Consider the following 26,743-nt stretch of genomic DNA (forward strand, 5'->3'; position numbering starts at 1 on the left):
CCAACTATTACTGTAAAGATATAAGTAAATAGTTTATATACTTTTTTGGGGTAATTTGATACAAGTTTAACCTCTGTATTTCACTATTGATTCAAGGAAAGATTCTGTTTGTGAAAGAAAACATGTTTTTTGGAATACTGCTAGTACTTTTCCAAAATGAAGGGACGTTTAAGCAAAGAAGTAGAAAAATGGATGTCTCTGACAGAAAAATATTTAATTTAATTTTTATTTTAATTATTATTAATTAATAATTAAATTTTTAATAATTAAAATAATTAAATGAAAAGGGGATAAATATTCAATTGTGTACACAGATTTTATTTTTATTTCTTTATTTACTATGTTATAGTTAGATTTTAACATATAAAATTTTTTAACTTTAGAATTCATACATTAGATCTGAATAATTCAGCATAAAATTTTACATTTACATTGATCTTTTATTGCCTTCAGTACAGTTTTTGTAGTAAAATATTTTTCTTGATATTGCTATACAACTTACAGCTGGGTAGATAATCGAGTTGTCTTTTAGCATTTCACATTATTCTTTGTATCTCTGGAATCAATTCCATTATTAATAGAAATATTTCCCAAAGTAATGAGATTTGAAAAAATGCATCTTGCTTAGTGTAGCAGTGAGATAATAATTTGTATTTAAAGATCCTTATAGCGTATGACAGTATTGGCTTCTGTCAAAGCTTAGATGAGGTTACCAACTGGCAAACGGGGTAGACACATGTATGCATAAGGTGTTTTGCTCAGGTTGATGGGATTACCATCCAGTCTGATGTCTTCAAGAGCCCTACGTACATAATTAAAATCTTTCATTTTGCAGAAAGTGTCTTCGTGCATCTCTTGAATGTTGTTGTTCTAAAAAAAAAAAAAAAGCTATCAGAATAGTTGCTTGAAAGCAATTTTTTACTCTTTGAAGAACAATTTATGGATGTATTTTCAGTGCCTACAAAGATACTTGTTTGAGGCCAAGGGAACAGATTGTGGCTACAAGTCATCGACAGAGAAATGTCCCAAGCAGGGGAAAACGTCTTGGCCAGTGCAAAGCTTCAAAACTGAGTAACTCAAACCATGTAACAGAGACAGGCTTTGCAGGAGGGGCCTGGTAGAAATATACAGCATTTTCATTTCCAGGATCATATTGGAGAGCTTTATGAATGCAAACTGGAACCAGCATAGGCCAGTCCAATAATCATAGAACTATAATTATTATCCTGACAGCTTGATATGCGTCAACCTGCAAACACACAAATCTGCAATTTGATCTTTGACAAATTTCTTCCCCCCAGGCCCTCTCACATTAGCTTAACCCACATCTGTATATATACAGGGAAAATTGAATGCTTTAGGTTTTATTCCTTTGATGTAAATTCCTCTAATATACCTTATCTTCACTGAGCTTTTGTTCTTGAAGTAACCATTTTCAACAATGAATTGCTAGAATACAATTTTATCAGAAATTGAGAATAAAAAGGTCATCTCCTAAAATCAGGGATGTCTGAAAATTCTTCCTTTCTCCATCCTTTGCTAGTCAGAAATTGGTGTGGAAAAAATCCAGCTCACAAGCTTTGGCCTGTAGCACATAGCACTGAATATTTAATTTACAGGCATGGGCAGGTGAAAAAAATAGTCAGCTAGCAGGCAGAATATTTCTTTAGATTTATTTATTGAAAGATAGAAGTCAAAATATGTATGGTACAGCAGGACATTTATTCAAAGTTTTTTTGCTGTATTATGTAATAAACAACAGCATCTTCTGATAATCAAAACTGGGCATTGGTACAAGAGGAGATAAAGGGAAAGAAGCAGAGATGGAAAAGGTTAAAAGGAAGAAGTCAGAAACAAAGGGATAGCTAAAAGCAAATACAAAAAATAGTAATACAGAAAGATGATGGATGGGAGGTTCCAACACAGTCAAATGGAAAAGTTTGGCTGAAAAAATGTTAGCAACTGGGAATTACATTTATTAAGAGAATCAAATGCACTGGTAAAGATACAACCAATATGTAAAGTAACTTTCTTCTGGGTGTCTAAAAGCATTCCTGTTGGAAGATTTGTATGAGCAGCGTGAGGGATTTCTGTATTTGAAGTCTCTTAGACTAACGTTGCTCTTGACAGCTGTGAACATAACTTTAATCTGTACTAACAATAAATATAGAATTTTATGTTTGAAAAATATTATATTACAAATTCTAATAATTAATGCTTAGCTGAGCTAATTTTTACTTCTTTCATACACTGCATTTGCTAGTTAACTGTATGTTTCCAATCGTTTGTTTAGTTAAGTAAGTACACTTTTGGATAAACAGAAGAAACAAAACAAGACAATAGTTACCTTTTCCAGTTTTACTTACTATTTGAACATGATATATAGAGCCATTGCTTTTGTAGCTTACCTGAAGATGAAGAGCTTGGAGGCTTTCAGGGAGCGGCAATGGAATGCGATCCAGGTTGTTGTCAGTGATGTAAAGATGCTGCAGTTCATGCAGATCCTAGAAGATGAAGGAAAAAGGCAGGGGAAAATGATAGACATTTTTGAAAATCTCTAGCAGGTAAGTTTGAAATCTATCACTGCAATGAGCGCCGCTGGATACTAACACATTTTGTTTCAGCGTGATACAGTTGAAAAGGCAGAAATTCAAAGACAGTCATGAACTTTCGCTTGCGTAGGCTGAGAAATGTTACTGTTAAAGATTAGGTATTTGGATTAAAATAAAGGAAAAAAAATATTTGAAATGTCTGGAGATTTAATAATTAGAGATGTAATTTCAATGATGTTGTTTTAAAGTGGAAATACTGCCTTACCCAGTCATTATGCAGGAAGGCTTCCTATTCTGTGCTTTCTTGCTTTTGTGACAAGCTTACTCAATTTTGCAGAAATGTGTTGGTGTTGAACCAAATTATAACTGCATAAGAAATGCCTGAGCTAAAAATAAATTTCTCATTTCTTTTGAAAAAGTAAATCATTTTCTCCCTTGACTTAGTGGAAGAAGCAGCTTCATCTGGTAATTATAACAATAGTAATATATAAACTTGGCTAGGTCAATAAAGTTCAGTAGAATAATTTCATTTTGCCCCCTTTTTACACACACAAGTTATCATGGTACCTAACTACTTCTTTGAGTGTAGTGTCCTAGCTTAATTCCTATTAACAGAACTCTGAGACATCAGGGTGAAGGTTCTTGGCAAATATGGAAGATAAAGGCTGAGACTCCTTCATGGCTAAAATCAGGAGAGTGCAGAAGGGTGCTAGGCCAGAGTCTCAATTTGGGGGACTGATTTTTGCCCATCATTCCTATTCCCAACACCTGCCTTATGTTGGGCTAGGAGAAAATATCTGATTCAGTAACTGCTGTTGGTTGCTTCATTAAGAAGCGGTCTTTTAAAGGAGGAATTCAGAGATGGCTGGTTAAAACTACCTTATTAGATGCAATTGAATAGTGCATATGAGCCAGGTCTAACATATGAAGCTAGCCTATATTCTATAATTACTTCAGATTTCACATGCAATTAGGAGCAGTACATGGTTGCTTCTCCCCACCAAAATTCTCAAGGAAAGACAATCACTCAGAGGTTTCAATTTCCCTGCTTTTCAAAGTGGAAAGAAAGTATATACATTTAATGAATACTCTAGCAAGTTCCGCTGTAGATACATGGTAGAGTAAGTTGGAAGCAGGGGCATCTGTAGCTTTGCTCTTCCCTCTTCCCTACTTGTAAGGGAACATCAAGCAGCTTTCTGGAGTCTTGCTAGTTACGTGGGTGGTTGGTTCATAGATACAAACATAGTGTGCCATCACATGTCTTGTGTGGATCTTTGTAAAGAAGAGTAAAAAGGGTTTTCATGTCCAGCTGATAGTGCTCATGCATCTTGCTCAATCCTTATAGATTGCCCAGCAGCCAGCACAGACATGATGCCTATAATCTTAACAGTTTTACTACTGTAGAGGGACACTTAGGCAGCTCTTCTGACTACATCCTTTGGAGAGAGGAAGAAAAGATTTTCCCATCAAACCCAGACTTACTTTAAATGCCTCATTACGTATTCCCTTGCGACCAAGCCTGTTTTTACTAACATCAATGAATGTTAAGGTAGACGGTAACTCAGGGAGTTGCCTTATCCTATTGTCACGGAGCACCAGCTCCTCAAGTTGGGGCAATCTCCGGAAGGCATCTTCATGGATCTCTGATATAAAGTTTGCAGTCAAATCAATCCTCTTTAAATTGTCTGGCAGAGAAATAAGATACAACAAGCATGTAAGAATTTATTTCCTGAAAGCTCTAAAATAGAAAAAGGCAAATGGGTTATTTAAATTACAGGTGAAGTGTCTTGAATCAGATCCATTCCTGACCTACTATGTGACATCTCTCTCTCTCTCTGCATGTAATGCAATAATCTGTATTTGAACAGTTCTCCTAAGGAAGGGGACCAACATCTCCTTCTCATCCTGTTTAGAATTGTCTGTGTCATTCTTCATACATCTTTCAGTGGAGGATTTTAAAGTTAATATTTTTAAAATTTCTGTGTGTTCTGGGACTCTTTCAAATGGTTATCTTTTGGAAAAATACATTTAAAGGAACATAAACATATTCTCTACCATCTTGATCCACGTTTCTTTATTTTCAACATTTTCCTATATGTAAGAAATTTGATATATTGACTTTTTTTCTGAAATACACTCAAACACTTTTTCCAATCAAAAACAGAAAATGAAACTTATTTTTGACAAAAGAGAACAAGGTCTAAATATCAGTGCATTAATATGGGTTAATTTTAAATGCATTATTCTGTAGCTTACTTCTGTTTTCCACCCACAATGTTTGTCATGATTATTTTATTTAATTCTATTTTGTTATTTTATTCTTAAGCTAGCAGTATATTTTGGCCTAAATAAAGTTTCTCTCTTCTTAGTATTCATTCCCCTTGGTTTTTTTTATATACCAGTTGTGTTCCTTCCCAACCTTCATCTTGGTTTGAACAAGCCAAAACCTTATAGTTTTCTTTCATAAAAGGCTCTTTGCATTCCCCTGAATTATTGTAGTAACCTTTTTTGTCACTGATTCCACACTTCTCATCATGAAATCAATAAGCATTAGTTACACAAAGTTAGGTCTAAAACAAAAAACAAAGAATGTGGCTTGATATTCAGGTTGGTGAGTGTATAGCAGTCCCTATCCCTAAACAGGATAGGCTTAATACTTCCGGAAAAATCAGGTATCTTTAAGAATCTCAAGTGGCAAATGTGAAAATATAAGCTCCCTAAATCACCAGTTTTGTCCAGTTTTAGGCTACAAATGGTTTTGGATTAGTAGTTTTCATTTACTGAAGATTTTCCTAGATAATTCTGGAGTAAACCAATGAACATATACTTTAAAGGTAAAATTTAAATATAAAATTTAAAGGTAAAATTCCTTTCACACAGATGCTTTGCAAATATTTGAAAGTATGTCTACCTGAGAACTTGTCTTGTTTGGGAAAACAGTACTTTCTAATATGCTACAAATATTCCATGAGGTTTGGGTATTTTTCTACCTTTCTAAAGCTGATTACAAGTAACAGCAAAAAGTAGATGAACGTTGTTATTTCTAATAATTCAAAAATTTGATGGACAGTCTGCACTTGAAGTATTGACCTTTACGTTCAAAAGTAGCAAACCAGTTTTCCATATGTGCATTTATGTGTATAATCCTACTGTCATCAAACATTACATAAAATGAATCACTGTGTCTTAGATTAGTATGAGCAAGAAATAATAGAAATTAAAGCTAATTGCAACAATACTACACTCCATACTTAAGTTAGCAAAGTCATTTCTGTTGATCTTCCTGATTCTGTTATAGCGTGAGTAGAAATACGTGGTTTCCTTAGGCAACGGTGGAACAGCATCAAGCTCACGATCATCACAGTAGACTGTGGTCCCTAGGCATGTACACAAAAGGCAAGTGGGAAGACCTGTCAAAGAATTTAAAAGAAAACAGCTTGTTACAAAAAAAATGTACAAAAATGATATGTAAATTACTACAATGAAATGCTCACCTAAGCACATAATGATAAGATTTTGTTGATGATAAAATTCACTCCCATTCTGATTTGATCACCACATGATATAATCGCAACAATAAAGTGATTAAATTCTACTTAAAACTTTTTTTTTTCTGCCTATGCCTATTAGAAGGTCATTTAACTTACTTTTCTGATACATTGTTTCTCAGGCTATAACAGTAGAATATTAGGTGACAGCAGACAACCAAAGACCAATTTCTCCCTAAGATGGCAAGTGTGCACTTCCGTGTAGATGGAGAAATAACAGCTGATGACTGGAACTTGTTATGATTTCCCAAGTTTGGTTCTGTAAATAGTACTTCTGAATAATTTTAAATTAAATTAATATTTTCCTACCAAGCTATGGAGAACCTCAATTTCTTTTGCACGTTGTTTAATTACATTTTCTGATTCAGAAATTCAGCATCATGAAAAATTTCTCTGTCAGTCTGAGCTAAGGTAACTTGAAGACCATGTAAACAAAACATTTGGTTAGCACCAGAAGTTCATGAAAACGAGAAATCAAGTTGTTTCATCTCAGTCATAAAACTGCATGAATACAGTGAATTCAGAAGTTTCTTTTGATGATACTGTTCAAATTTGGTGAGAATTATGACACTGAGTGGTTTCTCTGGATGTAATTTTCAGTAGGAAAAATTGTTAGTTGCTATGTGCGTTGAATTTTCGATACATCTTTTTTTTTTATTATGGGTATAAATCAGAATATCTGTTTCTCAGCTTTTACTCCCATAGAAATACTTTTCTGTTTCATGTCTTCCTCCTCCTTGTAGCAGATGGCTGGTTGTTTGTTCTGGTTACTTTATAAAATAGTAACATAATTAATGAGTATTAAAATGTTTTTCTTGCAGATGAGTCTTTTCTCCAGATAAGTTGTAGCTACATGGAAGATTTCCTTTCTGAATCTGTCAGTTACCAACAGGCAGCAGTAACTAACTGAAGGGCAGGCTATATATGTGGTGGCTTTTCAGGCAAGATTAAAGAATCAGTGACCAGAGTACTCTTTTATTTGAGAATCCCTACTTGGGCACCCAGGAATAACATATTTGGAGAGATGAGACACTTTTTATACTTTCCCTCACTTCCTCCACAGGACATTTTAAACTACCTACAGGGAGCAAGCCTGACACAGGGAAAAAATAAACTGTCACGCTTTGAACCATTCCAGCAAATCTAGGCCTAAATGAATGTAGAGTTCAGGATGGGTGACATTTTTTCAAAATAATGCAACATATTACAGGAAAAGAGTTTCTCCTTCTGTCCTGTTTTTGATCTTGTAGGAGTGGTATCTGTCACCTATGGCTGGTGTAGACTGAAAAAGGACAGAAGTATGGGAAGGATTCAAAAAGATATCAACAAGACAAATGAACTTGGCTAGATGATCCTGAGTCTTGTAGTCTTCTATCCAGTACCAAGCCAAGAACAGCAGCAACATCTGACAGGAAAATATGTTGCTGAAAAAAATAAAGACACAAAAAAAAAATCCCATTTGATATGTTACAGCCTTGAGCCTCCCATGCATATCTTTAGTTGATGCACTAGTTGATTTGCATTCAGTGCTCAAAAATGTCGACAGATAGAGAATTCATAATATGTAATATTTACATGAAATGTTTTGTAACATCCTGCAGCTTTCAAAATTGAAGGAAATCATGTGTTTCTTTCAGAACTCTCCTGGGAAATTCTCATTTCCATTTTTATTCGTTTTGACATCAGTGTATTTTTTTTGCCTGGTCAAGGCTCAGTAGTAATATGTATAAAAACAAGACTAGGAATGATTAATTTCTCTTCACTGAACACACAATTTTGGAAGTATGAACTCTTTTTTTTTTTCATTTCATTTGTCTTCTATGGCACTCAGTTATAGTGTTACGCATAGTAAAAAATAGGCTTTTCCTGTTGTTGAATGTTGATCACCATACAACACAAAGACCCACCACAGCAGTGGATAACTCTAGTGAGCTTCAACTACAAGACTTTAGAGTAGCTGTTAACAAATGTCAATTATTAGCATCACAATATTTGTGTGGGAGAGGGACAGATTATGTTTTACAATTTTAATTCCCCTACGAGATATAGAAAGTTCTTATTTCATTATAGCTAGTCAGAAGAACAGAAAATCAGCTTCACTGAAAATTTCTAAATAGTTCCCTTTCCTTAAGTTTCATAGTTTCTAGTTTTCACAGCCAAAAATTGTTCAACTTTTTAATGATATTTGTATGAACACATTTATAAAAATCATGTAACAAAGCATTATAAAATAAAGATAGTTGGTAATTATATTGAAATCTAAGTCAATAAAAAAGTACCGGTATCATTTGCCGACGATTAGCAAATTTTCCTAATGTTGTAAGTGTTTAAGTGTTAATAAAATTTTATTTGAAAATCTTCATTGGCACACAGTCAGTTTCATAGTGAAAGTGTGGAAACATTTTGACTAGACACCTATCTGATTTCAGAGCATTCAAGATAGGCATGTTATACCTCTCTACAGTAAAAGGTACAGAAGTTATATACCTCATCTTCAGTAAGAGAGGTAGACATTCATAAGCAAGCAAAGTGGGCTCACTCAAAAGCAAAGGTACACACGCAAAACTCGTTTCTCTTTCCTACTAACCGTCTTGAGTTTGGGGTCCAAGAACCCCAGACCCCTGTGCTGAAGACCCATCAATTAATTTTGGTGTTGATGCTTCCTCCTCAGGTTCTTCTGTCAATGGTGCAGAAGAATAACTCTCTTGAATTATAGAAGGTAATGCTGTCCCAATCTCTGTCTAGGGAAAATTAAGAGGGAACAGGAAATGTTATTGTTTACTTCCACTCAGCTGTTTCTCTTCCAGTTATTCATATTCTCCCACTAGAGGTCATATATGTTCTGAGGTTTAATGCTTGAGCTGCATTTTATCCAGCAGCTATAATGAATTCTGATGATGTGTAAACAATTCATGAAACTCCAACACGCTTATTCACTTTTTATCTCAGTGTTTTAAATGTTTTGTTGTATGCACACATGCATGCATACTGCGTCTACTTCATTAGCGAGAATATGTACTAACAACATGCTTTTTCCACATTTATTGAAAGTTAAATTAGATAAAAATTGATATATTCTGTGTGGCAAATGAAAATTTGCTGTGAAGCATCAAAAAGATGCAAGGCGTTTGACCATAACATTGTAAATTGTACCAGCATAAATCCAAACCCAATGTAGCTGTCCAGGCCCTATTTTAAGAACACTAACATGCTTTAAAAATCTTATTATCTAAGGATTCTGAAGTCTAAGTTCACATAATACTTGTGAATATGTTGGCAGTGGTTTTGTCTCCTTTGTTTCTGAATCTGAATAGCAGAAGGCTCTGGTTAGCTTAATTCGTCAGTGGCTGCATTATGTAGTATGAAAAATTACAAATAAGAATTAAAAATATTAGATAAAATCTTGATTTAGAAAAATCCTATAAAATTTAGCAGATCCTTTCACGGAACTAGAAACTTTATTTTTTTTTCTCCATTCAACATAGTTAGTCAAACTAGTGAATTTTATTGTGTTAACTCTAATTCTAAAGATGCATTCTGGTGATTTTGCTGTATGACAACTTCAGGATAAAAATGAAGACGCAATTTTCCTGCATCATGTCACCCTTCATAAAAAGAGTATTGCAGACTTGCCAGGCTCGTTGCAGAGGGCCTACGTTTGTAAAGACGCAGACTGGTTTACTGTAATCACCCGGACATTGAGCATCCACTCTAGTTGTGTGACCTTTGCAAGTTACTTTACCACTGATTTCCCCATGTGTAATAATATTTTTGACCACCCCAGGATCTCCTTTGAAAAAGCACTTTTGTTTTAAAGATCTCCAACAACGAATTAGTGTCCTTATAGGGCTTTGCACATCTGAGGTACTGTTTAAAAGTTAGGTCGTACACCCACCCTTGTGGGTGCTGTACCCCTGTGCTGCAGTTAAGACTCCTTAGCCTATATCTAAGGCATGATCAAAAGTAGGAATTTTGTCCCTGTATCTTTATCCCAAGTGCAAAGGCACAGGAGCCTAAAATTATGCTTTAGTAAAGATTTTCCTTCACTGCAGCCTTCTAGCACAACACCACCATAAAGCTATTGAAGTTTTTCGTCTGACCAAACATCTCCTGTTTTGAGATCAGCCCCCATCTACTGCTGACTTTGTTGTCCCCATGGAGGACCGGTTGTTGAAATCACTCACACTAGTGCTTGTAAGTTCTAGTTGTAAAAGACAGGTAAAAGTAGATTGCATCCAGAGTGGACAAGTCATTAGGATTTTTTAAATTAGGCTTTCTATGTAGACCATACAAGTTAAAGGAACTAACATACCTGAGATCTAGGTCCCAAGCATGAGCAAAGCTTTTGCTATATTCTAATCTCTCTTTGAATCTCTTGGCTTAACCATATAATATTCAGCAAATAGAGTTATTTTTGTCTTATTATTCCTGGATAGGGTAGATTTTAAATATATTTATGTGAAATACATATATACATTCATGTGTCTATATTTACCACAATTTTGTAAGAAAACGCTTCACACTTCAAAATAGACTCTCCGGATCTTGCAGTGTAGCTATATATCATTACTAGCAGTATTAAATATTATGATCCTGGACTGCCTGAGAACATCTAAATAATAATCTAAAACCCACTTTTTGCACAGAAATAATTTGGTTTAAGTTATATAGTGGCCACAGGTTCAAATATTTTGCACAGAAGACAGAGAATATGGAAGCAGTGAAAAACCGGGAAGCACTCTGAACCTCACAGACTCAGATTTTGACTGAGCACAATTCAGGTTCTCTGTATATTCTTTAGTTGTATTCCAATAAGCCATAGATAGTATTTCTAAGTAGGGTTTATGGATAAAAATGCCCTGATACAACTACTAGCATCATAACTTTGCAAAACGCATGGTGATCAAGTGAGCAAAATGAACTTCAGCTGAACTATGACTAACCTGTTGGTGTAAGTAAGAGTAAGGATGTACCTTGTTGCTTTGTGCAGACAAATACACAATGTTCCCATCTGCAGCACTGACAGTAAGACAGCTTAACCAGGAATGGAGTTGGGGACAAATCAAAAGAAGACTTTGGGAACAAAGGAAATGGGACAGATGTTCTCTGAATGGAGGAAGCCTAGAGGGAAAGATGCATTCCAGACTTCTATTGACCTAGGGTAGTACTGCACTAAAGTGCTTGCACATGCGGTCTACTTCTTCACCAGTTTTGTGGACATCAGATAACAGTCCCTGTCCTGAACTTTGGAACAAAATCCAGAGATTTTGAGACCTGTTAACAGCTTTCTATGCAACTTTTGTGGCAATTTTACTGAAAATAATATTCTGGAGAAGAGCGTTTTCAAGATACAGTTTATAAATAGGCTTCAGACCTAAGACAATGTTCCTTTCAGTTGTCATTGGATTTGGGTCATCTACACTGACTGCCACTTCTCTGAATATTTGAGGGCATACTCAATGGAACTTACTAGCTTGAGATTTGTGATTTGCTTTATGCTTTCTGAGGTGTTCTTAGTTGATTAATCACTGTAGCTGTCGGGTACCAAAGCAGAGGTATTAACTTCTAGTAAGTCTGTTTCTAGACTGTTATCTCTCTCTCTTTTATTACAGGATATTATCTAGTTTTAGAGATGCACAGTTGAAAGCCTCCCTATAGTTTCCTTTCCAATGTGCTAAATCTGCGTTCTAGAGAAACTGTTCCAAGCAGTTAGCATCAATGTCCATTCAGTCTTCTTCACCAGTTGTGACTGTCACAAAAAATACCGATTATTACAGTGAATGTAATGATGTTGCCATTTTTACATTGGTAACAGAGTAGGAGTTCACTGATACATGTGTATTACATACCAGACCCAGAGCATGAGTGGTATTTGCTTGCTGTACATAGGTTGGACTTGAACCAGTAACCTAAAGGTAAAAGTCTGTTTCCCATTATTAGTCATCTGATCCATGCAGCTTTCTATCTTTTACATATTTGATAAATCACGCAAGACTGTAACAAGACAAAGATGTTTCTTGGACTATACACTGTACCGAATGATCCTTCATCTTCCAGATGTTTGTTTATTTTTGGCAACATGTGCTTTACTAAAAAATTGAAACAGAAATGATTCTGTATCACTAAATGGTATTATTCTCCATAGGTTTTTTGGGGGTTTGGGGGTGGGGTTGTATTTCCTTTGCTACTCTAAGTAATATTCTTTATAAAAAATCACAAAGCAGGAAGAATATTGTAGAGAAAAAGAATAAAGCATGTTTCTCTTTGCCAACAGTTGCAAGTCTTTAAATCATAACCAGCCTTCCAAGCCAGATTTAATACATGGCATAAGAAAACACTGAAAGGGAATCACATCACCTACCTTTAGCTATTAACTATGTGGTTAATAGTTACCTTACTCTGTCTTTGGAATCAGTCAAGAGATTTAGAGAATACCAGTGCAGAATATTAGCCACAGAGCATGCTATAAGCAGAGTAATATCTTTCCTAAGATTGCATGAAGTACCTATTTTTTCCCCCTCCTGTATTTATCCAATGTGGCTAAATTTACAAATGAAACTGCTTAATGTGGATGGCCAATTTAGAGGCACTTTCAAACCAGGAAGCTACAAAAGTCAAGAGCACAGAAACCTGAACGTATTAATAAACAATAAAATACAATTGGTAAAAGTCAACTCCTAACTTCAGTCATCCATAGGCTAGGCATCTAGTCTATGCTAGTGTCCTTTCACAGTCAGCAGAGAATGAGACAAAACTTCTGAAAAGCAGCTCCAGCCACTGACCACAGATACTTCTTTTAGGATGGGCTCTTTAGGTATCTATCTCTCACCATTGGCTGAAAAGGAGGCAAGACAAATGAAAAGGTTTTTAAGATTAGAAACAGCTCAGGAGGCTGAGCTGTGAAAAAAAAGTAAGATGAAAGAGTATCTGTGGGCTAGGAGTCAGTAGGGGTGGAACAGAATAGAAATGTAGATAGGAATAACCTATATGAGGATTATGAACCCACACAATCTATGCAAAGTAATAAAATACAGAAAATAAATAGATTTAAAGAGGTAAACAGGAAGGCTGGAAGCTATCAGTTGCCACATTTTACTTCTGAGGTGGTGTAATTCCAGTGGCAGATGTTCTGTCTATTGTTTTATGTCTACATCTTTTAGGATCAAAGTTGATATATTGCACGTAATAAATTTAAATCCACAGGAGAATCTGAAGTGTGTCCTGTTTCAGTGCTGCTTTTACTGCAAAAAGTATACTTAAAAACACATCAAAAGTTCAGAACTTAAAGAGAAACATTATAAACTTGAAGGGACAGTTGTACCACACACTGACCGATCAAAAGGAACTAGTTTCCCCCACAGCTGTTCTGAAACTACCAAAGGCTTACAAGAAAATGTCTAATTATGGTAGAGGTTTTTGGTTTGTTTTCCTTTCCAAAAGTGGCTCATACTTGTTTCTTCTTGAATTTTGCATTTAAGGTCTTCTTTTCTCCTATTGTTCTATCTTAAAAATAAATATATCTGTGAGCCATTGCATGTTAATGCAATAACTACTTAGATTGCAAAGTCTGCAGCTCAGATAAATTGTCATTTTCTTGTACAGAGCTACATAAATAAGTTGTGTGGAGAAATTAGTGTAATAAAACTCAGGGAGATCTTGGGGAAGGTGATATTTGTTTACAAAATTTCTAAGTAAACTGATTTTACCTACTCACACTCATTCTCTCATATTTTAATCAGTTGCACTTTTACACCCACATACTCCCACATACCTAAATGTGTATGCCCAAGTGGTCTGGCCAGGATCACCTGTGTTCAGCACAGAAGACAAGGGGCAGAAGCTACTGAGTCCTTTTAGTGCCTCTGGGGTTCTTCTTGACAAGCATTGAAAATTAACCTTTGGACAGGTTTTTATCTCCTTTAAGATTCACCAGCTGTTATGGGGCAGTCTTTTTCCTCAGAGTCTTGGATACTCCAGCATCCATGAATCTTACCCCAGGTTGCTGCCCATTGCCTCCTTTTCCTCATTGGGAATGTGATTTCATGATGACTAACATGGAAAGGAATGGTATATATCGTATGCTACAATCTTATTTCCTGACTGCTGATGGTAGGATGAAGGGTCTTCACAGAGAAGTCATCCGTGCTGCGATGTTATCAGGGTGCAGGACCTTTGATTTTGACATAAACAACACATTCCTCAGTCTTGCTGCTGGCAACAGTGTTCTGGAAGTGGTGCAGTCGGGTACAGTGTCCTTTGTTATCAATGCAGGCTATTCTTTTAACCCTTTAAGCTTTCTAATTTTTTTAAGTTATTTTGTTGTTTCTACTGGGTCTTACACATACAATCACGCATATATTTCCATTCATACTTCAGTCAGAGCAACCTTAATATTTAAGTTACAGAGCTCTAGAGTTGTAACCCAGTTCTCTAGAAATTAATGTCTGTGGCTTCTGCCTTGGAAAATATAGGTAGACTCTGAGGTTCTTATAATTAGTCTTAGAAAGAGAAGTAGTCTTTTTAGCACCTTGACCACAGAATATCCTAAAGCTTCTTGTCTCAAAAGCAAGTGTATCTATGTCATGTCTGATTTTAGCTGTGTAAAAACATTTATGCTGCACAGCATTGCTACGGAGATTTTACTTACTAATTCTGTTGTCTGAGAATGAAGAAAGTCCATATAAATGGAGCTAATCTTGATTTCCATGAGTACAAATGAAGTCAAAGTCTCATTCCAGCACTGTATTTGAAATTACAGATTTTATTTCTAACATTCTTCTTTGAGGGCTATATAATATCTAAGTTAGCCTGCAGCAGATGCTTTTCTTTGGAACAGTGCTGAAGTTTTGTGAGACATAAAATTTCAAAGAGAAATATGCCAGTTTTAGGAATGAGGGATCTTTGCACTATTATAAAGCACAAAAGGACTGAAAACCAGTCTCAGCTATTTAAGATTTCCACAGGTGCTCCTGCTGATCCAAGCCACAAAGTACCCATACACAGCCAGACAAAAAAAGTTGGAGATCACTCAGATGAGCAGAGTATCTACCAGAAACTTTGTCAACCCTCAGACCTGTGGTACGGAGCTGCCTCAGTTGGACTTCCAGAGCTTACTGTAAAGGAGGGTTCAGGGTCTCAAGCGGATTTCCTCATGCAGACCAGGCAGACCGGGCCCTGCTGGACCTGAACATATTTTTGCCCAGTTCACCAGCTTGGCTTTTCCTAAATGCACTGTGATTGCTTTGAATCCGAACTACAACCACACAGTGTTAGAAACATGATCAAAAAGGACCAGATTCACTCCACTTAATGTCAGACACTGAATTTAAGTGTCTTATTTAGTAGCTTAGTCTCTACACTCCTGGTGCAGACAGTGGAGGAAGAATCACTTCCTGAGGGTCGTTCAGCACGCATATGTTGTGAATCAACTTCCTGAGGTGCCTGTTTGTCTTCCTTTGGCTGTAAAGGAGACCATATAGAGGCAATCACATTTTTTACAACACATCAAGCCAAAGTCTGGTGTCAGATCTGCTCTTACTCTCATTTCTACAGCTTATAGTGCAAAGACATTTAATCTGATTTGACCCAGTCCAGTACACGCATGTAGTCTGCAGTGATACAGATGTAGTGCTCACAAGTTGCTATATCTCCAGAACTAGAGAAGTTTCTAATAGTTTAGGTTTGTCTTCACAGTGTGGACTGTTATGCTATATACAAATGTCCTGTCAGTGTAAGATCAGTTAACATTTAGTGACAGGTCCAGGACAAGAATATGGCGCAAGGAAGAAAGTGCTGAGGACAGGGGCACGGGTGTGATGCATTTCCTGCCACTGGGAGGGACATTCTGCATCATAACAATAGGCATTGCTGCACAACCCTAAAAATAAGGAACACCAATATCAAAAAAAGAATAATAATGAGAGAACATTTTTTTTCTGCACATTGATTTTTTGACTATGTGGTCTGAACTCTATGTCCAGGACTGATAGCTGCAGCTATTTTATCCACAGCTACTATTTCCCCTTCTATTAATAAGAGCTAAGTCAGGAGTGGAAGTTGAAAAGCAGAAATTGGAGGCTGGTTCAAGCTTAGATCTCCTGTAAAGAAAGCCAGAGCCAAAACCACTCTTGAGAAATAAAATTCAAAGTAAATTTTCAGTCCCCAGATTTCTGTGATGTCACAATAGGGATTGTGCTGCTATGAAATATATACAATTACTGCAGCACCGTTTCTATACTATCTTTTTCTTTAAATAAAACAAAACAAAAAAGGTACAAGTCATTAAAAACAATAATTATGCTGATACTAGTGGGCACTCCACCAAGTCTTTAAGCATCTAACAAGATACTAGGTTGCATTGAGGAATCTAGGGAAAGAAATTCTGTGAAGTTTTACTTAGCTAACTCAAGTTCCTGATACATATTTGCAGCTAAGGATTTAGGCAGAAATTTCTTTAGGGCTCTACAATTGTGCATGTTCCAAGGAATTTATTGAGCTGTCTGTCTCACACTTAAGGCTATTTGTGTAGGGAATGAGGCATTCCTGCACCTAAGTAATTCAAAGAACCCATCTGCTAAATTTGCACACCTTTTTTACTCCATTTTAGTTCAGATGAAAACAAAGGTGCTGGTTCTCCATTCATCCAAGAAGCAAGAAGGCTGAGATATAAGTTGTTAGCCTGAGGAGGCTGGCACCCCAAAAACCTCTGTTCCGGAAGACATCTTAACCACCAAATGGGGGCCAGAGGCAAGTTTGGATGAGATGTTGAAACAAAGCCAGAATACATCCAAAGAGGCAAAACTCATGGCAAGAGAAGTAGAACAAGCCAAAGGAAACATGATTATGTAGCCTAACATGAAAGGAACTGAGACCTGGGACCTTTTCAAAGCATTATTAATGTTCCATGCATTAGACAGTCACTAAACATGAACAAAGATAGAAATGACTCAGACCAGACTCAGAGCAGAATCACAACTCCTCTCCCCTCTAAGCTGTGTACCAAACCACGTTCCGGATTCTGTTTTGATTGGTTCTAAAATTATTCTTATCTTAAATGGTTTTTAAATGGGATAGAAATGCACATGTTATTTAGCTTAACAGTGTTCAGAAAAAATATATAGCCATGGGTACAATTTAGAAATTTGGGGTAAATTTCTAAAATATTTGTATCCTTGTTTCATACCCCATGTCTGTAGGGATGATACACATTACTTCTTTCTGGAAGAAGCCACAAAACTGGAAGTCTGGGGGAAAAATAGTTTAAGTGACTAGGGAAATTGAGGTAGCAAGCACCTACTGTAAAAGGTCTATGTAATTTCACTGTGGAGTTTCAGCTGTCACCTCTTTCACAGGAATTTCAAACATTGTGATAGTTACTCTTAAGCAATGAGCCCTAGCTGGACCAATTTAGGTGTTTTCAGACCGGGACAACTACTTCAAGAATCTTACCCAGTCTGAGGCAAGAAGGAGGATGTAGTTACACTGTTCAGCTAAGGTAGTGGTAACTAATGGCACACCCAGTATCAGAGTTTTAGGTGCTTAAGAATGTCTTAGCCAGTACACTTAGTCTTTATAACATTTCAGGTAGCTAAGTGGGTGAGACGAGCTCTTCTTGGATTGTTGTACTAGAACTTAGGGACTAGCATGCTGTTCTAAATCATTCCTTTTTGTCTTGTGATATTTCTGCTACTTGCTTTTTTATATGACAAAATTGAAACATCACTCAGGTATTTCATGACTACTTTTTATTCCGTGGAAATGTTCACCTTTTGTGAAGACATCTGTACAGAATCATATGGAATCAGTTATGAAGAGCTAAGTGAATGTAAGAGCTGTAGTCAAAGCTTTTCTGAAAAAGTAGAAAATTTCCTATTTGGAGATAAAGCTTCACATGGTAAATTTAATTCTTTTATCAACTATGTAGTTATCTGACTTTTACATTAGTTGTACCAATTAATAAGTTTTTTAAAAGTGTATACAACATGTTCTGAAAAGTCATTGCATATCCACCTTGAAGTCTTATTTAATCAGATACCTGCCACAAAGATAGAAACAGCAGTGTAAGCCTACATGTAAGCCTTCAGTGTGCACATACATGTAAATCAATGTGTGCGTATGACCCAAGTTCTGAGCTTTGTGCAGGCACCCGAATATCCTATTATCAGTTTGATTCAAATTCAACGAGCTAATGCAGGATCAAATATTTGGCTTTCACAGTGTTTGTTTCTGATTATTTTGTGGATTGTGCTTTCCAGCTCACATCTTCTGTGTACATAGATCTGGACCAACCTGTATTCAACTCCCTTGTCTTGCTGCTTATTCAGTGCTAGGGTAGCTCCCTTGCTTCTCAGCCTCCCTGATAGCCTATTTTATTGATGAAAATATTTTTCTGATACCCCTATGTTTTCACTTCTTATTTTTCTAACTTAGCTTTTCCTACCTGAAGGAAAATGGACTGGCTATGTTTAACAATCACAGTAATCAAAAGTTTGCAACATGATTTTATTAGACATTAGTAGCTGATGCACATAGGAATCTCTCTCCACAATTTCTTTTTCTCACACAGTATCCAAACAAAGTATTAGTTTCAAGGAGGGAAAAACTCTGAGCCTTCAGTTTCACCAGCGAGAAGCTTACACAAGAATGCCTTTGACAGTCTGGTTTGATTGTATCCATTTTAAAGAAGGATATCTGTCTTTGTATATGTTTGCAGAGCAGTTGGGACAATGAAGACCCAGTCTTGACTGGGGCCTCTGGACCCCGTCGTGATATAAATATTCATTGAAAGTAATAATGAAACTTACTGTGAAGAAAAGGGGCAATACAGCAGCTCATGTTTATATTGTTTTGACTGTCAGTTTCAGAAGACAAATCCAACACAAAGCTTGTACACTACCTTACAGTGATATTCCTTTACAGTCTATTTCTCCTTTAGGACCTTGGAATTTTTTCCTTGGTAATAGATTTTTCTTTTACATTGCCTTTTCTTACCATTATCTGGGAAAGAGTTGATAATGTTCTCTCTAAAGTCTCTATACACATTTTATTTCTGCATGATATTACTTAAGGCTTTTTCAGTAACAATTTCATTTTGGGTGCAAAGCTTTAACTAGGTCTTCCATGTCTCACTAACCTGGAAACTTGGAAGCCACAGATATTATAGCCCAGATGTGACCCATCTAATACATGACAATGCAGAGCTTTGATCAAGGATTCAATACAATTCTTCCAAGTAATTCACAGCTACAGGTATTTTCCCCATGGAAAATCTTTGCATTAAAAAATGTGTTCCATGTACACACATTGAATACAATGAAAATAATGCAACAAATTAAACAGATCTGCTGATGTTAGCAGGCAATGCTAAATAACCTCTGATTTCCATTGCTAAGTGACTTTTCCAAACCTTAAAGTTACTCTAAAATCTATGAGAAAAATAGGCAGATTTCAAGTGGAAAAATATCAACAGCTGTTATCTAGATAAAATGTTCTCAGAAAAATTTTTGCAAGCCAATGAAATGTGTGTGTCTATACACGCACGCACTTCAGTTTTGGCATACACGCTTCACAAGGAAAAATAATTCCAGAGTATGAATACAATAAAAGTAGAAAAGAAAGTAAAAGTAGAAAAGAAGTCATGAACTTGGACTCAGTGACTCTTGATTAACTTTATTAAGCTGAAATTTTGGTGCTAAGCCTGAGACAGGTGCCTAGCATCCATCTAAGGTTATTCGAGGAAGATAGGTGTACAGGTTCTGGCTGGGATGGAGTTAACTTTCCCCATAACAGCCCTCATAGTGCTGTTCTTTATATTTGTAGCTAGAACGGTGTTGATAAAACACCAGTGTTTTGGCTACCGCTGAGCAGCGCTCTCACAACATCAAGGCTGTCTCTCCAGCTCCCCTCCCCACCCCAAGGCTTGAAGGTTGGGGGTGGGCAAGAGGTTTGGAGGGTGCATAGCTAGGATAACTGACCCAAACTGACCAAAGGGATATTCCATACCATACAGTGTCATGCTCAGCAATAAAAGCTAAGAGAAAGGAGACAGGGGGGGTAAGGGGGGGCGGGCTTTGTTATAAAGGCATTTGTCTTCCGAAGCAACTGCAACATTTACTGGGGCCATACTTCCCAGGAAGTGTTTGGACATCACCTGCTGATGGGAAGTAGAGAATAAATCTTTTTGCTTTGCTTTTCTTCTGTGTGCAACCTTTGCTTTTCTTCATTAAACTGCCTTTACCTCGACTCATGAGTTTTTAATCTTAATTTCTCCCCCTGTCCCTCTGAGGAGGGGGAGTGAGAAGGTGGCTTGTTGGGCACCTGGCAGCCAGCCAAGGTCAACCCACCACAATAGATATCCCGAGAGAATGATTCATAATTGTCTTGGAGGATGGTCTTAGGATGCAACACCTAATTTTAGCCAGATAGAATGAGTGTGAGGAATCCCTCCCCAATTACCTCTAGTTTTTTCGCCATTTTGGTGGTTACGCATTAAATGACTGATTACAATACCCAATGGGTAACATTCTGGAAAGGACATACTGACATAGGTGCTTTAGTTTAATTCCTTGAGATGCACAGGTACCTAATTCCCATTGAAATCAACAGGAGCAACACACCTAACACATCTGAAGTCCTAAAACCAGTCAGTCTCCTGGACCTGCTGCAAATCAGTTGGATGCACAACCTTGGAAAAGTTTCCATTTCTCCAATGAGTCTAAAAATGTGTTAAACAGAATGATTTATATTTGCACGTAACTGAATTTTAAAATCTTAAATTGAAGACAGCAACAACAGAAAATGCGATTTCATTTTTTCTCCGCTATTTCAGAAGGCTAAAGACATGATTCAGAGTTCTCTAAAAGGAAATGCAGGCCTTAAATCAGGCCCTAAAGAGTTACTGTACACAGGCTAGATCTAATGAAGGCCTGCTGTTTGTCTGGGTCTCTGTGGTATTGCTCATCGTTTAAGCTATGCATAATAAAAACTAACCTGTGACCTTGCATAAATACTGGGTTTTACACACAGAGACACTTGTGTAGTTCACATCTTTATGATAACAGGATTGTAGGGAGGAAAATCGTAACCATGATCAAGAAATCAAATGTATTCTGTTTAAAACTTGAGTGATGTCAATAATATTCCGTGTCTAAAAGATAACTTGGAAGACTGACATGCATGTCTATAAAAGCTGTTTGATTTCTACAGCACTGACCACTCTGAGCTCTCCTGGGTTTAGGGGAATTGTGAATGCTTAGGTTTCTTTTGGGTGGTACATGGTAAGAGGAATGTAAGCAAAAAAGATTTTGGCTAAACATCCAGGAAAAAAAGGCTCTCACAGGGAGGTCCATCCATATGCAAAGTAACATTCCTTCCAATTGCTGCGATGTATGATCTTCACTTGATGAATTTTAAGGCGGCTGTCTGAAGAGCTCAGTAATGGGAGACAATCCTGCTGTGGAAAAGTTTACAAGACAAAAGGAAAAGACTTTTTGGACTCTGCCTATTCCGTGCTTCCCTAAAGAAAGCAACCTTTGATAGGACCTGTTGTATCTTTTCTTGTTGGGTGCAATATTGGTCATCCTGAATTTCCTTTCAGCTAGAAAAGAACCACATGAACCTTTCCTTGTCTCTATCCTTCACTCAGAAACTTAGAAAGGAGCCACCCAATGCTTCAGTGTCATAGGACCTCACAGAGAGAGGACAGCACAGGAGAGTCCCACCTACCATTCAATATATTATTAAGAAATCTGTTGTTTGAATGAGAAAATCTCTGTGGTGAGGCATATACAGAATAGCTTCTCCCATTTCTGGGAAGGAAGCCATTTCTATAGGACTGATAAAGGCTTCATTTTTAAGAGCAAAGACAGACAGGAACTGTGACTTATTAGTCAATGTGAAATAGAGAGAGCACAAGTATCCATTGACTAGAAGTGGGGATGACTTTATCAGGGAAGAAAGCTCAAGCGCATGGGTATGTAAAGAGCTTTGACTCTGCATAGCACAGGGAAACATGCCAAAAGCAAAGTAATCTCTTTAGAGCAAAGTTCTTCTCAGTCTTTCTTAGATGAGAAAATTTATTTCCTCCAAACTGTAAGGTTCTGATCTTAGTGCAAACTTTGAGATTATTTTTATCTCTTCAGTTCTCCAGTTTTAGGATAGATTTATTCTTAAATTGTCTCTGTCCTTTGATTTCAAGGCTGCTATCCAATTTTGATCTCACCTTCATGAAAGACTACTTCCTGTCCCTCCTGCTTCAATCATGAATCACTCAGAGGAACATATTTGCATGAATTATGTACTGTTATGTGAAAATGTACTAAAATATTATGTGTAATAGTGAAAAAACCATAATATTATTTCAATTTTCTATTTTTCACTCAACTTGTATTGCACTCAATCCTGAATCATACAGTGCATATATGACCTTCCTGGAAGTTGTGCCCATGTCTAAGCAGCAGAGTGAGATTAAAATTAACATAACCTTTTAGTAATGTAGAGAAATACAGCAATGTAGGAGGGGAAGGAGGCATTTAAGTCAACAAATTGAGTCCCTTGCTTGTACAGGCAACACATCTTACTATCTCATACTATCAGAATTTCAACAGTTTTTCTTCAGTAAACTTTCTCACTTCCCTGTTTTTCAATTCAAGTGCTTTCCTTTTTCTTTTTTACTTACTTCTGCCCACTTTCCTAACAGAAATAGAAACCACTAGCATTTATAGCCTGAAATACTTGTATTGAACATATCTTTTACTATAAGAAATAACCTCGGGAAACAGCATTTTACAACCTCATTTAATGTGGAATGCTGGATGTCCTATCTCAGCTGCCTCCGTGCCTCATCCAGATAGATAAATCACAAGGACAATCTCCAACAGAATTTGTGGCAGTGCAAGGAGACCTGAAGGAAGCATGGTAGCTTTCACCTGCTCTCAAAAATTACCACAAAAAAAAAAATTGAGAAATATTTTAGCCACATTTGCACAGAAAACTGTTGATCAGCCAAAGGCAATAGCAACCACTTGAGTAGATTTGTCTGGTAAATGTTTTCATGGCCAACAAAAACTCATCAGTAGCCACTGCATTTGTGCACTTTGGAAAGATAAAATACATGAAGTTCTGATTACCTCTAATTGATCAGACTGCTCGTTTTCATTGTAGACAAATGGGTGAGGCAGCTCTCCAAGCGGTATATCATAGAAGTCAGAATCATAAACTACGGTATCAGTGATAGGCGCAGCTCCAACAGACTCGAAGATAAAAAATCCCAGAAAAATATTTACAAAGGTCTGCATTCTGCTTTCTTTTCTGAAAGAGAAGAAAATGGACAAAATGTGAGTAATCTGGTATTTGCAAGGAATCTATGAAAATTTAATGTCACAAACACAGTACTTATATGTGTGCAACAATGTTTCTGATGGATAACTTATATTTATTCATGATGACTCAATGGTTTATTCTGTTTTGCTTCATGAAGAGTCCCTGGATCTGAGAATTTCTGCAGACTGCTTTGGCTGTACTAACATTTAGATAATTTAGGAAAGACCTATTGAGTTTTAGTGGTATAAAAATAAACTGGCCTCAATGAGAAAGTACCTGAAAAGGTGAAAGGAAGATATATATTAATCTTTTTCCCCTTTCATCTAACTTCACCTATTTCCACTGCACCATTAGAAAAGAACTTTTGAGAAACTAGCCAAAAGCTAAATTATATTATTTGTGTCTGTCACAATAAATACTCTTTTGAAATGTACAACAATGTAACTTTGTCTTTCTCCTCCACCATAAAAAAAAAAAAAAAAAGATTAGAAAACATTAGGACCTCTTTCTTTGTTGTGTCTGGATGAGCATAATCAAAACGCTTTTGACCCAGTAGTGTTTTGCCAGAATATAATTTTAATTGGTTGAATGGTGTGGCATATTTGGACCATCACTTCTGCAAAGGTCTGGGGAGCAAAATAAAAAGTAGTGTGTGTCCTCCATAGCCCTGTAAGTGACAGTACTCTGCATTCCTTCATTATTCAGTCAACACCATTTTTAAAGTAGTGAGAAATGGTAGTATAGTACAGTCACCTGTTCTCCTTGGAGAATAGAATTGTAAAATCGAATTATCACCCATTTAAAAGTTCCATATTTTAGTAAAATAATAAAAAAATCACGCTAGGCTTGAATATTAGTGTTTACGTATTCCCTATTCATTCTAAGCGATGTATTCACTATTATCATATAAGATGCCTGACACAAGGCTCTATTCAACATTCTTTACTTACACCTTGATTTAGCTACAGCTCCCACTAATTTCACCAAAAGCACAGACAGTGCTAATGAGCAGTGCATAAGTCTAACAAATTTTACTCCTGATGTGATGCTATAATACACACACTTAAATAGTTCATTTTTAAACTGTAGCTACTTAAAATAGATTAAGTATAAGAAATGCATGAGACTTTTTTTTGAATGTGTGTGCTGAGCAACAAGCTGAATTTTAGCCTCATGAAAAGAGGTCTTTATGAAGCTGGTTTAGGCATGAGGATATGAAATTCCTCTGGGGATGGTCAGCAATACAAGGCGTTCATTTTTCCCTCATTTACTTTATTCAAAAAGACTTTTCAGCTGCTGCTGGGAGAAGCTTGAGTCACTTGGGCTTGTCTTTGAGAAGACTTAGTTGAATTGCACCTTTCAGTATTAGCTTCCAATATTACCAAAGGTACTCTGCTTTGCTACAAAAATGTGAAATGAAATAAAATAAAATAAAAATGCAACCAACCTCTGAAATAAACTAAAGTATATTGGAACTTGGTTTTTTTCTGTCTTTATATTTTCTGCTGTCTATTTTTGATAGGACTGGTTTTGGTCTTGCTTTTCTTTTGCATGTCACTTATTCCAAATGATTCAGCTATAAAGGATGTTATCTATTAACCCAAAATGTAATACTAACATACCTGGTGTAATTTTTCTTCTGAATACACAATTCCTAAACAAAAGATTACTCATTATTCAAAATTGGTTTCATTTCATATTGCCTAGAAATAAAAGGTTTTTAAAGGGTATATGGCTCGATAAGTATTTCATTTTGTATATGGATAGACAAAACCAGCAAATATAACCTCTGTGGGAAAAAAAATTATTTACCTATGACCATAGTATCTGCACTAACTTGCAGAGTTTGCATGTCTCTGTACTTCCCTTATGTGTAATATATTGGAACACACTGTAATGATATTGGCATCTGCAGTAGCTGTAAGATCAAATATTTTGATGAAGATTATGTACTCCTCTCACAGGAAGGAACTAAGACATATCCAGGGAAAAATAAATAGCCTCCTCAATCTGCCGCCTTTGAATCAGTATTATGCACAATAAAATAAACCAAATACTATGAAAATATTTCCAGCATTAAAAATCCAATTAACTGTTCTAAGAGAGAAGTACCAAAACTTACCTTTAGCTTCCAATCTCTCAGATGGGATGGAGTTACTCAGAATGCAGAGCCAGTGCTATTAGACCCCGACCAATGGCAGTGGCATTCTGGGGCTGTGGGAGGTGGTACAGCTTCTACCCTCAACTGGAGACCTCAGCCCAGGGAGTTTCTCGGACTTCAAACACCTTTATATTTGATTTTGCTGAATTGAATTTTAGGAAGGTCAAACAAAGGTTTATTGTAAGCAAATGGCATTTATTTCATGTCACAGCTTTTTACACTTTCCCCTCAAATTTCTTACTGCTCCTACCAATATACCAATAACACTCTCAGTTGCACTCTGGAAACAATCTTTTGGGTGTCCTGATAACCTAGAAATGCATATTTTCCAATGTCCAAAATCAAGGCTTAAGCAAACTGGATTATCTATAAATATTTTTTCCTATAAGTAACATTTCTATTTTGGGGCTCATTGTATGTGATAATGAATTTCCATCTGCTGTGGGTATTATCTGTTATGTATTTAGAGGTACTTTTTTTCCTTTACTTTTCTGTAAGTACTTGTGAGTCAATATTCATAGGATCTACTCTTTCCAGTATGTTTTCCTTCCGAAGGGGAAATACTACTTCCTTATAGATATGAACCGCTATAACATGCTGCAAATGATAGGCATAAACTGTAGTATCATGCACTTTATTACACCAGAAATAGGTTTTACAATGCTACCAGAAGTCAAGCTATTTCTTTTCCTTATTGATGGTATTTTTTTTATTATCACTTCCTACTTAATTCTGTGCTTACTTTTATGTTACCAGTATTTTGTACTACGTACAACCATTCCTCTGAACTTTTTCATCATTCCTCCAACTCTTCAATGAAATATACCTCCTAATATTGTCAATGTCCTATATTAATAGTTAGGAAAAGGCAGAACCCATTCCTTATCTATGGAGGGATGTAAGATTCATGTAGAAGATTCCAATGTGCTAAGCAAACCTGATTCCTTTTGCTTTATATAATTTCCACATCAAAATTTTTCCAATAAGAAGACCATCCTAGAAGGCCAAATTTGTATGAGGCACTGAAAACATGTTAAGAATTTTAAGCCAGTTCTTAGTAATTTGAATGTCCAACATCAAACTTCTAGTGCTGGCCTAGGGAATCCACGACATTTGAAAGGGTTTGGCAGATAGATAGAAGAGCAACAGATCTGTTAGCGGAT

The 26,743-nt window shown here is 36.4% G+C and overlaps 1 protein-coding gene across 1 annotated transcript in view; it reads right to left on the bottom strand.

Annotated features, from left to right (window-relative positions):
- Window positions 1-443: 443 nt before the first annotated feature.
- EPYC (epiphycan) overlaps window positions 444-26,743 on the bottom strand; it is a 28,934-nt gene continuing 2,634 nt past the window's right edge. The window contains exons 2-8 of the mRNA XM_075491485.1: window positions 25,831-25,891; window positions 23,227-23,349; window positions 8,688-8,841; window positions 5,804-5,962; window positions 4,035-4,237; window positions 2,409-2,504; window positions 444-870 (exon numbers count right to left, since the gene is read on the bottom strand). Of these exons, the coding sequence (XP_075347600.1) occupies window positions 700-870; window positions 2,409-2,504; window positions 4,035-4,237; window positions 5,804-5,962; window positions 8,688-8,841; window positions 23,227-23,349; window positions 25,831-25,891 (967 nt within the window). The 3' untranslated portion in view covers window positions 444-699. The remainder of the gene's footprint in view (window positions 871-2,408; window positions 2,505-4,034; window positions 4,238-5,803; window positions 5,963-8,687; window positions 8,842-23,226; window positions 23,350-25,830; window positions 25,892-26,743) is intronic.

This window comes from Mycteria americana, chromosome 1 (genome assembly GCF_035582795.1).
Source record: "Mycteria americana isolate JAX WOST 10 ecotype Jacksonville Zoo and Gardens chromosome 1, USCA_MyAme_1.0, whole genome shotgun sequence".
Classification (NCBI taxonomy): Eukaryota; Metazoa; Chordata; class Aves; order Ciconiiformes; family Ciconiidae; genus Mycteria; species Mycteria americana.